General features: G+C 34.6%; 1 protein-coding gene across 1 annotated transcript; it reads left to right on the top strand.

Annotated features, from left to right (window-relative positions):
* The first annotated feature begins 500 nt into the window (after positions 1 to 500).
* LOC134263100 (uncharacterized) lies at positions 501 to 7,382 on the top strand. Its single transcript, XM_062745412.1, has 2 exons — positions 501 to 1,781; positions 1,884 to 7,382. The coding sequence occupies exons 1-2, from the start codon at positions 501 to 503 to the stop codon at positions 7,380 to 7,382; spliced, it is 6,780 nt and encodes a 2,259-aa protein (XP_062601396.1).
* Positions 7,383 to 15,682: the final 8,300 nt, after the last annotated feature.

Below are 15,682 nucleotides of genomic sequence, written 5' to 3'. Positions count from 1 at the left end.
ACATGGTAAAAGTTACGGTTGCAGGTCTATTACCAAAATCTATAAGGCTTATATAACATTGTATAAACCAAACTTGTACAAATGCTGCATCAAGAGATGAAAAGTCGCAAATTTGCTTCAGATGCTGGATTTTCATTACATTTTCATGAAGAAGAAGTAGTTTAAATTTTTTATGTAGGTCTATTTCAAAGTATCAGATCAAAATTGCTTTTAAAAATATTTTCATTCTTGGAATGTATACTTTTTGTTGGTTAATTGTGTGACTTTGCCTTACTTAAAGACAACATTCGTTGAGGTGAGCTCTGTAATCTCTGATTACCTATGTTTTTAGTTTTGATTCACATTCAAGGTCTTCTGAAGGATTATTAAGTGTAAGTGGTAAGAGCACACGAGTTCTGTTTGGGAATTTAGACCAAGTATTTGTGTATCTACAGACTCTTGCTAGATCCATGGGGTATATTAGAAATGTTGAATGTAATTTGACTGGAGCAAATTGCAAAATGAAGTGTGTTTCAAAGTCCAGCTCTCAATTTGAGCAAAAACAAGAGGATATCAGTTCTAGAACACTGTCTTCTGATGAATCATCAAGGGATGCCTATCCATCAAAAATTACGAGTTTTGATGCAGGAAATGAAAATGATGATTTGATTTATGTCTCAAGTAAAGACGAGCAGTTCAATTTCGTTCCCCTCGTTTCTGACACAAAGAGAGAAATATGTGGAAATTTAAAAATTCCTTTCTTGTGTTTAGCAGTTCCCCTTGAAAATCAGCCATTTGAAAAAGATTTAGGGAAACCTTGTGATGAGCACAAAATTTCTGGAGATGGCAATTGTTTTTTTAGGGCAGTGTCCTTTTGTTTAACAAATTCAGAGGATTATCATTATGACCTACGTAGTGCAGTATGTAAACATTTGCTAGAAAAGGAAGACTATTTCCAGTCATATTTAAGAGCTGGTGAAAGATCTGTAAAAGATCATGTTTTAATGTCTTCGATGGAAAAAACTGGAACTTGGGCAACAGAAATAGAAATCAAAGCCATGTCTCACTTACTAGGTGTTGATATTTACACGTTTTCTAACAATCGTTGGTTAAAGTTTTCAGCAGAGAGAGTCGGTGTTAGTGTTACTGAAAAAAGATTAGGTGCCATTTACCTGTGTCATAATCACCAAAATCATTATGACGTTGCTCTTGATGTTGGTGGACGAGAATTGGAAACGATTAATACTTTTGTATTGCAATCCAGTCCCTTTAACCTGAGTTATGTGAAGAGAAAGCAAAATCGTAAAAGAATGCAAACTGTAAGAATCAATCCTTCAAAGATGATCAAGAAAGACAGTGCTGCCGTTACACGCAGACAGTCATTAAGACGAAAATATCACGAAGACTCGGAATTCAGAAATGAAAAATTAAACGTAGCATATAGAAAGTACAAAGAGGATAACGAATTTCAAAGTCTCGTGAAAACACGGAATAGAGAGAGATATAAAAATGACCCTCTGTACAAAAGCAACACAAAATCAAGATGTAGGAACATGTACGAAGGGAATGTGGAAAACAGGGAAAAAAAGAGGAAAGCAAGTGTCGCAAAATATGCAACAAATGAAGCCCATAAAGAGAATGTTAAGATGAGAAGTATTCATAAATACAAGACTGACATTGTACATAGAGAGAATATGAAAAGGAGAAGCATAATGAAATACAAAACAGATGAGAAACATAAAGAAGACGTGAACAGGAGGGGCGTTAAAAAATACAGCGCAGACAGTATATACAGAGATGAGGTCAAAAGTAAAAGTATGAAAAAATACAAAAGTGACAAAGAATACCGAGAACTAGCAAAAAAAAGGGGGACTGAAAAATACAGAAATGATGAACAATATAAGAAAGATGTGAAACATAGGGCACAAGAGAGATACCGTTCTAATGAGGAATACAGAAATAAAGTTAATAGTGCTGGAACAAAAAGATATAGAGCAGATAAAAATTTCAGGGAAAGGGTTCTTGCATCAAGAGCAAAGAGATACTCAGTTGATGTTGCATTCAGGTCAAATGCAATGGCATGCAGTAAAAAGGCATATAACTCCAGCTCTAATGCTAAAAAATTGAAGAAAAAGACAGTCAAATTGCAAAGGGCTGCAAGGCGTGCAAATTTGCAAAAAGAAGAAGAGATATTGGCATTATTTAAAGAAAACACATTCAAAGGAATCGATTTTGCATGCTGCTGTTGCAATCGGTTGTTATTTGTCAATCAGGTCCTTAAATGTGACAGACAGATATATCAAAAGAATGAACGTGCTGCACCTGTTGCAGAATTGTGTATTCAGGAAAATTGTTTGCATCAGTGTACAGAATCTTGCCCAGAAGATTGCTCGAAGTCTACCCTATGGATTTGCTATACATGTCATAGAAAGATTCTGAGTGGAACCATCCCAGCAGAGGCAACAGTCAATAATATGTATTTGGAAGATATCCCAAGGGAACTTAGAGACTTAAACAGTTTAGAACAGCATCTTATTGCCTTACACATTCCCTTTATGAAGGTTATGGCTCTTCCTCAGGGTGGTCAGAGAAATATACATGGGCCTGTTGTGTGTGTGCCATCAGATTTGAAAAAGGCTACAAGCTTACCACTAAAGCATGGTGATGATTTATTGTTGAGAGTGAAATTGAAAAGAAAGTTAAATTATCGTGGTTATTTTGAATACCAGTTTGTAAACCCAAACCATGTTTTTACAGCCCTTAATTACTTAAAAAAGAACAATCAGTGGTACAAAAATGTAAAAATACATGTAGATACAAACTGGAAGAAAGACAATACAGATGAAGAGGACATCAAAGATGAGGGACAGGAACAAGGAAAGGCAACAGACGATGAGATTGATGAAATTCAACAGGTTGCTATTGATACTTGCCTACAACCTGTCGATATTGCACAGGAAGTTCTCGACCATTATTTTGATGATATTTACAATATCGCACCCGGCGAAGGAAGAAACCCAGTCCGAATGTTACAAGAACCCGGCAATGAAGCAAAATCTTTTCCCTTTCATTTCCCAAGTGGAAAATTTTCATGGAATGAGGAGAGAGCAACAAGAATTACATTAGCTAGATATTTCAACAACAGACTCATGAATGCAGATGATAGATTTGCAAAAGATAGCAATTACATCTTCTTTAGCCAGTTTATGTCGGAATTAAATCAGGTTATAGAGAAAACTCAAATTTCTATTAGAAAATCTGTTTCAAAAATAGGGACAGGAAAGTTGGTTACGTCAGACATGGTACAAGATCCAGAAATTCTCCGTAAATTACTACAGAATGATGAAGCATTAAGATTCATGCAACCAATTCGTGGAACACCAGCATACTGGTCTTCTGCACAGAAGGATCTCTTTGCTATGCTCCGTCAGTTAGGAATACCTACATGGTTTTGCTCTTTTTCTGCTGCAGAACATAGATGGAATGATGCAATTAGAACAATTTTAAAGCAACAGAATGATGATAGAGATCCGAATACCTTAGACTGGTCACAGAAGAACGAAATATTAAGGAGTAACCCAGTAACTGTTGCAAGGATGTTTGAGCACAGATTCCATGTCTTTCACAGAGATGTTGTTTGTTCTCCATCAAATCCAATTGGAAAAATTGTTGATTTCTTTCAAAGAGTCGAATTCCAGCAGAGAGGCTCACCCCACATGCACTGTTTGTACTGGGTTGAAAATGCACCGAAACTTGAAGAACATGGTGAGAAAGCTGTTTGCGATTTTATCGATAAACATGTAACGTGCAAAGTGCCTTCAGAGAAAGATGATCCAGTCTTGCGAAGCATAGTCCTAGCAGTTCAACAACATAGTAAGAAGCACTCAAAATCGTGTAGGAAGAAAGGAACGGAGTGTAGATTTAACTATCCTAGACCACCTTCTCAGTGCACGTTTATTAGTTCACCATCTGACGAAGATGACACGGAGAATCCTGAACAGACAACGCTATCAAATTTAGGCAAATCCCGAGCGAAAGACATATTATTAGCTGTTTGGAATGAAGTCCAGAATGAATCAAATGAGTTAAAATCAACTGAGGAAATTTTCAGTAAAATTCCTTTGACTCAGGAAATGTATGAAGAAGCACACAACATACTGACGAAAAAAAAATCCATTATTCTAAAAAGAAATCCCAGTGACCTTTGGATTAATCAGTATAACCCATGCCTCTTGAAATGTTGGGATGCTAATATGGATATTCAGTTTGTGTTAGATCCTTTCAGTTGCATAGTATATATAATCTCGTACATTTCTAAATCTGAAAGAGAAATGGGTATGCTACTAAAGCAAACAAAAGTAGAGGCAGAAGAGGGAAATCTCGATGCACATCAAACTTTAAAGAGAATCGGATCTGCTTATCTACATCACAGAGAAGTAAGTGTGCAAGAGGCAGTATACCGTGTTTGCAATTTAAAAATGAAAGAATGTTCAAGAAAAGTCGTTTTCGTGCCTGTTGGAGAAAACCCTACACGTTTAAGTAAGCCACTCTCTCAACTCAAAAGGCAAAAAAGAGAAAGTCACGAAAATAACGAGGAAGTAGACGAAGATGACGATGAAATTTGGATGACAAATATAATAGAGAGGTACGAAAATCGACCAAACAAACCACTTTTTCAAAACATGTGTTTGGCAGAATTTTGTTCTGAATTCAGAGTCCTAGCAAAGTCTCAGCTTCCGAAAAATGAAAACAAAAATGTGTTTGAGCTGCAAAACTCAAAGGGATATATCCAGAAAAGAACACGTACAATGCCAGCTGTGATTAGGTATCCAAGATTCAATGCAGAGAAAACATCTGAAAAATATTACCAGTCGCTACTCCAGCTTTTCTTACCCCATTGGAATGAAATACAACTGAAACCACCAGGGTTCGATTTATACGAATCATTTTATGCAAATGGGCACATAAGAATAAAAGGTCATCGAAGTGTACAGTCTGTCAAATCAGTGGTTGACCTAAATCATGCTCGGTATGCAGCAAATGAAGAAGTGATAACAGAGGCAATGGAGACGTTCGAAAATATAGGTGAACCGGAAGACGCATGGGCTAACCTCTGTCCAGAAACAGAAGTAATCAGAGATGAATGTACTGTCGATAAAAATAAAGTAGATGGATTACTTGAAAATGTTGCAGAAGAAATTCCCGACATGCAAAATGAGACAAATTCCGATGTGCTGTATCATATTCAGCAGAATAATCATTCAAGGGAAGAAATATTACCGGTCTTACAAAATTTAAACGAAAGGCAGAAGAACATCTTTTACCACGTTAGAAACTGGTGTTTAGAAAAAATCGCTGGAGAGAAGCTTGATCCACTGCACGTTTTTATTACAGGAGGTGCAGGTACAGGAAAAAGTCACGTCGTCAAGGCAATACATTATGAAGCAACCCGATTATTTGCGCCAAGTCTATCCTCGCCAGATGGTGTACCAGTGCTACTTACAGCTTTCACGGGAACAGCGGCATTCAATATAGGTGGAAATACTTTACATCACATATTTGCCTTGACAAAATATTTGCCATTGCCATACCAACCATTGAAAGAGCAGAGTCTAAGTGAGTTAAGAGTGCAGCTGAGAGATTTGCAGATTCTTGTAATAGATGAAGTTTCAATGGTCTACAAAAAACTTCTATTCTACATCCACGAGAGACTTGTACAAATTAAGAAGTGTAAACAGCCATTTGGTGGTGTGAGTATAATTGCAGTTGGCGACTTTTATCAACTCCCTCCTGTGAAGCAACGCAAAGATGAGAGATTGTACAAAGAGAACACTTCATATCCCGTTGACTTTTGGCGTGAATTCTTCAAAATCATTGAATTAAGTGAAATTATGAGGCAACGTCAAGATATACCATTTGCAACTGCTTTGAATAGCTTGCGAATTAGGGAACCTGATCAGCCATTAACGAATGAAACACAGTTGATCATAGCTGATTGCATCAGAGAAGGACCTGAAGACGTTCTCCATGTGTTCTCTACAAATGAAGAAGTGAATACTTACAATCTAACAATGCTAAGGAAAACCTGTAAAGATCTTGTGGACATTGAAGCACAGGATTTTCAAAAAAATTCGACATCAGGAAAACTTACATTGAGAGAAAAACCACTCAAAGGATCAAAAACTGACAGCCTTGGAAGTTCTTTGCTACTTGCTGTAAACGCAAGGGTAATGCTTACAAGAAATTGTGATGTTAAAGATGGACTTGTTAATGGAGTGGTGGGATATATAACACATTTCTTGTATGGCGAGAACAAATCAAATGTAAAAGGCATTGGAGTGATATTTGACAACAAGAATGTTGGAAAGCAATCGGGGAGAAAAACACAGAAGGGAAATGTTGTTTTAGTTGAAAGAGTTCAAGAAGAAATGACCGAAAAGAAATCGAGAACAGTCATGAGACATCAGTTTCCATTGCGTTTAGCATGGGCTTGCACAGCTCATAAAGTACAGGGAATGACTGTTGAAAAAGTAGTGGTGAATTTAGATCGTACATTTTCACCAGGACAAGCGTATGTTGCCTTGTCAAGAGTGACATCTCAACAAGGTTTATTCATAGAAACTCAGAATGAAAACGGGCTAGTAAAGAAAATATATGCTGATTCAGGAGTGAAAACAGCACTAAGTGAAATGCCTATGCTAGGTCTTCAAACATATCCCTTGAACTCATCAGAGTGCAACATAATTGTTCTGCACAACATTCAGAGTCTACATGGTCACTTTCCGGATTTTGAACGTGATATCCGTTTCAGAAATGCAGAAATCATCTGCTTGACAGAAACTTGGTTACGATCAGAACAAATTACTGCTTGTTTCGATATTGAAGACTACAGTTTTCATCACAAAGCGAGAGAAGATCTATATGACAACACTAATGATCAAACACGAAAACACCGCCTTGCAAGGGGTGGAGGAGTTGCACTGTATACCAAAGATAGTGAAATTGAGAAGATAGTTAGTTCTCTTCCCGTCAAGAATGTTGAAGGTATCGCAGTGAAAATTGTTGAACATGCTATGTTAATTGTAACTATTTATCGACCAAGTACTCTTAGTGTCCCCCAATTTATTGATCGCCTCCAAAACATCATTGAATACTACAGAAAGTTTACCAAGCATCTTATCTTTCATGGAGATTTTAATGAAGATGCGAAATCTGGAGGTCCTATTCAAACATTCATGAGTAACCTTGGTTTTAGACAAGTAGTCAATTTTTGCACTACAGAAAGGGGTACTATATTAGACCACGTATATGTATCTGGACCCATCCAGATAGAGGTTTCCAGGCTTCCAACATATTATAGCTACCATGATGCTGTGGTTCTTAAACTTTTAACCTGGAAGTAGGTGTTTTCCTTCAAACTAGTAAAGTACAAGTTTGAAAGGTCCAGGATTTTTGTTTTCATCATTTACTCTGAGTGAGGGAGAGATATAGATAAGAGTTTTTTTAAATGTGTAAAAAGTATCTTAAAATTTGTATTTCTTTGACAATTTTACATACTGAAAAGTTTAAGGTTTTCTTAAAATCATTTTCTACGGATGGAAAATCCGAAAGTATAATAAAATGCATTCTGTATACATAATTGCTCAAATGGAAAAGAAATCTAACAAAATACTTGCAAAATATCTTCAAAACTCTTCCAAATCCTACTTTTATATTTTCTTAGTACGTTTGAAAGTGTTACATTTAACAAAACATCAATGCAAGACTTTACAGGATGGGGTGGCATGGTATTTTGTAAATGTTTCATTACAATGTTGGTGTTTTATTAATGTTTCTATACGTTCTGCAGAATGAAATTGCATTTTGAAAGTATTCCGTTACACTTGTCTGCACCAAAGTAATATGTGGTTAGCATTTCATTTGATTTGCAGACATGTTTAGGGTTGAAATATCTAAGAGCAGTGAAAGCTTATCTTCCAAAAACAACTTATCTATTTACATCCTGTGTTAGACTGGTATTTGCGCCAATTTTCAAACCACCAGCTCTAGGTCAGAGAGAAACAAAAAGATTGGTGAAGGGACATGCAAAGTGTTAGTACATATATTGATCCCTGATTGGAAAAAGCAAATTCAGGATGATTCTGGATATAAAATACGTATATTTATTGCATGACATAAAGATCCTTTTTACTGGACTACACTGTAACCTTCAATCTGTGAATGTGGATGTGTATATGGCCTGTTTTTATTGGGTTAGTAAGATAGTCTAATGACCTTTAATCCATATACTAGCTTAGATCAGTTTTAAGCATTGGATTAAGTGATAAATTATAATTCTTGAAAATTCTATGAAAATAGTGTGTGATTGGAGAAGTGTCCAATGACTTGAGAATTATATCGCTATTGTTTATTAATTGACCAATAATGTCAATCCTGAAATTCAAAATACTATGAAACAAGAAGTGTATATGTTTCAAAATGAGATTTTGTTTAGATGTTTTCAAAGACTTGTGGATTTGTTAATTATAATATAAAAAATTCAAATTTAGTGCTTTATTGATGATTTGTTACTTATGATTTGTTAGTAGTTTGTCAGAGTGTTTCGTTAGTCTCATTTGCATGTGATTTGCTAACTATTGGAATACTGTCAAAACACAGTGTTTCGTAAGTAGTTTGTTAGAGTGTTTTGTAAGTAATATGTTAAATGTTTTGTAAGTAGTTTGTTAGAGTTTTTTTAAAGTAATTTGTTATAGTGTTTTGTTAGCTCATTTGTATGTAATTTGCTATACTATCGGAATACTTTCAAAACAGTGTTTTGTTAGTAGGTTGTTATAGTATTTTAATTGTTTCCCCCTTTTTTCATTTGGGTGAAATAGAAATACATTTATAAGAACTTAAGATGGAAATAGATAAACTTTTTAACCTTTAAAACGATAAACTTACGTATATTGTTTAATTTGTAGACCATTAGCCATTTTTATAGAAAAATCTTCATGTTTTGCTTAACGTTTTCACTTACGAATCTATCTACGAGAAATTTGAAATGCTTTTCACTATTCCATTTCAGACAGATAGATTTTAGGATTGTATGTACAGTAAGCTTACGTCATGCCTTATAAACGTAAAAAGTGATGAGAATAAATATAAAACAATTTCAACTACGGTTTCGACCAATTAACCGGTTATATTAATCGTAACAAGAATGGTCAGTATATATGGAAAATTGTCAAATCTTCAATATTATTGCCGAATATCAGATATGCATTTTCTATTTGCAAATTGATCAACAAATATATTTTCGGTTAAAAAACTATAGGTATCCAGGCATTCAGAGAACCGTTTATGATTCTTATACTTATTTGGTATTTTGTGTCTTCTATTTCCGTTTATGTTATAATACATAGAGTAAAAGGCTTTTGCTATCATTGCAAGACACCACAAATCACTTCTCATTTCATATCATGCTAATAAGTATTAGTTTCCATAGCTGTATTTACTAAATCTGAGTTCTCTAAAACTGTATTAATTTTTTCTCCTTGATAGGGTACAAATGTCAACTTTTATTATACCTTTTCTGAGACTTCCAAATACTTTGAATCTTATAAAGATTAATAAAATAAAAATTGTTGCATGAAAAAATTCATTTTCAAGCTTCAATTCGATGCATTTCAAATTAGATATTAATTTTTGGAGTTATCCTTCCTGGCTTTAGATCAGATATCCTTAAGTTCTTGAATAAATACCTGAAAATGACAAACATATATGAGTGAAACAAACAATATGGACAGCTAAAAAGTGCTTGTAATGCAAAAAAAGGTTTTAATTTGACGTCACAATCTTAATTGTGGCATTACATATATATTTATATAATTAGAGTTAAAGATTTGATCTTTTATTTCAAGTCCAATTTGAAGCACCTACATGTACCAGTAAATTATTTTTTCAAAAACATGTCCATGTACTTTTTTGAAGACAATAAGAAATCAAGTACCCAGAGATTCCCAGGGGTTATAAGGAAGCATTCGGGATATATTATCTTGAGTAAATCAGTGATACATTTGAAGTCATAGTAGGCAACATGACGTCAATTTTAGAACACAATATTTCGTAATATTGGTACTTAGAGATGTAAGTTAACTAGAGAAAATAAATAAAAACGTGTATACAATGTACATTATAAAGTGAAATCTTTCTCATTCTGTTATGCTGTTTAGGTCATTTTCATAAAAAAATACCACGGATGACGTCATATGTGTACGTCATATAACTTGGGAATACAGTAGGTAAACTTTTTTCCACGAAATCTCAATAACCGTTTAATCCGCAGGTTGAAAATTACGCGGATTTCACAGACTGTCACTATATGACTTGCATATTAAGTACACTTGTACAAATTTCCGCGAAAAATATTTGACCACGTACATAGCTTTAATTTGTACCATGCGGAAAAAAGTACTTCCACAGTATGCTAATTTATTTTCTTCGATTATATTTCCTTTCGGAGACAGTCAGCTATATACGTATCCTGGCCGGTCTTTTTCTGTCATTCGTGACACTGACCTGAAGTGTAACTTGGATGTCAGCCAGAAATGAAGCCTGAATTGTCAAAAGTCGATAAATACCATTACTCCTCGCAAAACCGGAAGTAGTAAGAAAATGTAACTTTTTGCGGTCTACGACATATTTTGCTTGATTTATGGAACTAGCAGCATCTAACCAAATTTTCCATCCCCCGACATCACTTGCAATCAAACTGGAAGCAGCTAAACACAGTTTATTTTGCAGGTTTTAGACGCAAAATTAAGATTATAAAGTCGCTGGAGAAGTCTTAACTCATTGCTTTCTTTTTATGAAGTCACTTCCGGTCAAAACAGGACGGAAGACCTACTCGTTGCTTTGCAACGAGCTTTGCTCTAGTTAAGGTCTTCCGTCTTAACGGAAGACCTTATAGTTATTGCTCTGTTTCTTATTATTATTATTATTATTATTTTTCTGACACGATTTCTCGACAACTACTGGATAGAATTACATGAAATTTTCAGGAAAGATGTGTTGTAAGATACTCTTGAACGTTTTAAGACAGTTTTTGGAAATTCCTCTCTGGTGCCAAGTTTTGGACCATTTTCCTGATTTTAAAACGACATTTTGTCCACGATTAAACTCAAAAACGGTAAAAGATATCAATGTGAAACTTTCAGAGTTTATAGATGATGATCAATACTTTCCAGGACGCAACTTTTCGTTCGTCGTCATTACTTTCTGTCGCTACCGGAAGCCAATTCAAAAAGTCCAAATTTTCAACTTTCTTTGTTTTTCAATATTTTTCATTTATTTTTGGAATATTAATAGAGACACTTCTATTGATGCTTACTATATAAGTTGTTTTAATATTGGTGAATCTGAACTCTAGATATTAATATTTGAAAATCTGAAGCGGGCCCAAGATGGCGGCTGTCTCTGTCAACTCCGACATTTCGCGAGTAGGGGCTTAAATATGGAGGCAGCTGAGCGTTTGATTAAACCATTCTGACATAAGGATACATGAAATGCAACTACTTGGACTCTCACGTAGTAGTACGTTGCAATTCAGTGTCAATCTTAAAAAACTTCATTTCCGTTTCACTGCTTTAGTGTTACTGGGCTAGATACGATATGTAATGTGTAAAATGTGTTAAATATACTTTCCTAACGCCGGAATAAAATAAAGGTGATAAGAATGTTTTATTTAGGCCTAATTAATTTCATTGAAGCTATTGCACCTCTATAATTGATCAGTACAAAGAAGAGGTGCGAATATTTACGCGTGGCGTTTGACACGAAATTATGAATAGTGGCCCGCCTTTTATGATTCTTAGACAGGTGTACTGTTGCAAAAGTATACACAAGTACAATTGTATATTTAAAGCAGTATTCCCAATAGCTAATAAATGGTTCGCGCGTTGGGGAGAAAAGAGAAAAAAAGGCGCATTCACGTTGGCGACCTGGATTCACTCCACCTTGTGATCAAAATTTTGAATCACTTTTCAGCTCGATTTTACAAGTTTTTTTCCCTGAATCGGACGGAAGACCTCTCGTTGCTCGCAACGAGATCGTATCTAGTTCTTATTCTTATTATCATTTTTCTTCCTGGGAAAATTTTGTCCGCGAGTGATCTTGTAAACTACACATCTGACTTAGGTGAAACCTTTTTAGGGTAAGTAGCCATGTTATGTAGATTTGCGGAATCAAGGTCATTTTGCGTGCACGTGCTTGCAAGAGCGCGCACGTGCAAAACTTAAAATGACCAATATAAAATGGATATAACCGTAACTTCTCTATTTTGTGACGAAATGTTTTGAAACTTATAATGTAAGGATATATTAGTAGTAAGCACAAGATGACATGGTTAAAATAGCAAGATCGCACGCGCATGCATGTGCGCTTCGCTCTGATTGGCTGAAACTAAAGTCTCAATATCTTTTTTGTTTTTTGATAAAATTATTTGAAATTTTGAACATAGTCATATATTAGGGAGATCTACAGCCTGTATTATAAGATTTATCATGAAAGCATGTGCATGCACATGTGCTTGCAAGAGCTCGCACGTGCAACACGAGAAATGTCCAATATAATTGATACAGACGTAACTATTTAAATTATTGATAAAATGCTTTGAAACTCATATTATAAGTATATATTAGAAGCATAGACAAAATGACATGGTAAAAAAAAGTAAGATCTCACGTGCATGCACATGCGCTTCGCTCTGATTGGCTGAAACTAAAGTCTCAATATCTTTCTTGTTTCTTGTCATAATCCGTTGAAATTTTGAACATAGACCTACATTATGAAGATCTACAGCATGATGTATAAGAATTTTCATGAAAGCATGTGCATGCCCGTGTGCTGCAATCTGATTGGCTGAAACTTTAAATGGCTATATCTCCTTTGTTTTTTGACGAAATGCTTTGAAATTTAAAACATAGTCATGCATTAGGATATCCCACAATATGATGTAGAAAAAAAAATCATGAAATCACGCGCATGCACGTGCGCTGCAATCTGATTGGCTTAAACTTGAAATGGCTAAAACTCCCTTGTTTTTCAACCAAACAGGATGGGATTTAGAACATAGATAGATATAAGGGACTCCTACAAGAAGGTATGGTCATCATGCACGTGCACGCACGTGCGTGCATTTGGAACGAGTGAAATAAAAATACATTTGAAAGAGTTAGATTTTTCTAAAATTTGAATATAACTGGTATCCTTCTGAGAAAACGTTGTTAAAGTCAAAAATGCACAGAGTTTGTCTTATTTAATTAAGCTTACAGGGAATACGGCACAAAAAAGGAGTTGGGGAGCGTTTGGGGAACATCTGTAACGGTTCCCGTTACAATTAGCACTAGTTTAAATAATTATAAGTATGCTAAACCATAAATCCATGAAGCTTAGTTGCAATGATTACCCCCCCCCCCCTTCACTTTTCAAAATTTAAATGGTTGTATGCCAAGATGATATTATCTGTTATTATTCCATGTTTAGGCCTGAGGGATAGGGTGAAATTAATTTTAAAGTCATTTTTGGTCCATGTAAATAATATCATTTGCCATTGAACATGTTGAAAGCCCGTAATTATCCATACAATTCAAGATAGAAAGTAGCATAACAAAACTCTCTTTTGCCACAAATCTAACATGTCCAATATATCTGCATTCAATTTGACCTACTATGAATTGGTTATAAAAGATATTATTAACATTTATTAATCTACATCTCACATTTTAAAAATTGAAACAACTGTGCTATTTTATGTAAAAATTCTTACCGCATATGGCGTTGTTTACACCAGGAAAGCCAGGGCATGATGCTTGAAAAACGCCAACCTCCTTCCGTTTTCGCTTTTCTTTGTTTATAAATGTGATCCATGCTAACATGCTGTAGCTAAACATCTATTTTCTACCAATTTCATCGGCGAATATTAGCTTAATTTTATTAAACATCACCAACTCTCTCAATTCGGTTTGTCGATCTATTTTTCAAAATGGCGTGGGTAAATTACCGTTAACCAATCAGAGAAAAGCAAAGAAAAATTTTAAAATCTGACCAATCAAATAGCTCCTTATTTACGAAGATTGACGATTTTTAAATATAAAATATTTTTAACAGTCTAAGGAAATGTATTTATGTACGAAGTCTAATAAGTAGTATGGAATCAATTTAATAAACCCTTGATCATTACTAGAATAATTATTAGGAATCATTTCTTATAATCGTTATTTTTGTTTTTAAGAAATTTTCCGATTACAGATGAGAAAGATTTCTGGTCAGCTATATTGTTTTGTTTTTGCTTTTTTAATTATACAAGTTGACCTGTAAAGTAGACCATAAAGTTCAAGAAGAAGGATCAATTTAGTGTTAAATCTAAAGCAAAATAACAAGGTATAGAGCCATGCCCCCTTTTCTCGGCGCCATGTCCTTTTTTCCTAACAAAAAATTAATAAATATTCCCAGTGTAGGCAATATTCCTTAGCTGTTCTGTTTATTCAGTGCATACTGATAATCTCTCTTGTTTACATAACGCAACCAAGTGTGAATTCACGACAGGAAATCACTTCACGCTTGAACGCAGCACACAGCCACCTGGCTAATTAACATGCCTCAGGGTAGAAGATTTAACTTGAGAAACTGTCATTTGATTGCATTGATTATGCAAGAATTAGCCCAAGATCAAACATAATTAACTTGTAAATTATTAACTAATTAAAATCAGGATCGTTTTTTTTTAAACTGAGAGTAGAATTAAACACAGAGTTGAAGAAAAACTGATATTTTATCTGAATGAAAACAACTTACTTTGTACCAAAAACTGAATGTGATGTGACAAAAGGCTAAAAACAACAACCTAAGTTAGTTTCTTTGAATGTACTGATAAATTTGACAAGCTGAGGGTCAATGTTTCTTATTTAAACCATTTTTTTCAAAACAAATTTATACATGGCATTAATTTTTTTTTTTTTTGGGGGGGGGTCAATTTTCACTTGATAATGTTGGTAGAATATTTTCCAAGTAAAGAGAATAGTCTCTACATGTATTTTCCAACCCCCCCCCCCCTCCTTCCCTGGAAAAAAGTATTTTCGTTTAATGTTTAATTAAATTGACAGTACTACTACACAAATAACACAGTCCAAGCAGGTTAAAAAAATTAATACTTCCAAACTTTAATAATTTTTGCACATGTTTCAGCTAACATTCTCTAGTGTAAATATCTATCTTAAACACACTGATAATTTAATTAGGAAACGTACTACTTGCACATCCCTTTCTAGACTTGAACATTGTAAGCTTATTTCTTGAAATTTATTTAGGATAATTTGAATATGATTCCTTCTCTGAGTGAAAAAAATGCACATATATACTAAAATCTGAAGAAAACATCGTATGCATGGTAATAGCTAGTTGGGACTTTCCATGTGCACAGGTAAATCACGTAATTTCTGAATTGTAGTATGATGCAATCATTTGTTAGCCTGCAAGACCACCTGTTGTGTGTTAGATCTAAACACGTGAAAGATGTAAACCCGCTGAAAAGTTAATGTAAACCCGCTGTAAAATCTTCATGCCCAAGATGGAAATATTTCTCTGGATTACCACTGATTGAGATTAACATAAATTTTAGTACCAATTAATTATTTAAGTTCTAGATAATCGGATACCAAGATTC

This window comes from Saccostrea cucullata, unplaced genomic scaffold, assembly GCF_032062105.1.
Source record: "Saccostrea cucullata isolate Sc308-1 unplaced genomic scaffold, CSIRO_AGI_Scuc_v1 ctg1810, whole genome shotgun sequence".
NCBI classification, from domain to species: domain Eukaryota; kingdom Metazoa; phylum Mollusca; class Bivalvia; order Ostreida; family Ostreidae; genus Saccostrea; species Saccostrea cuccullata.
This window is presented reverse-complemented; position numbering and strand designations above follow the sequence as displayed.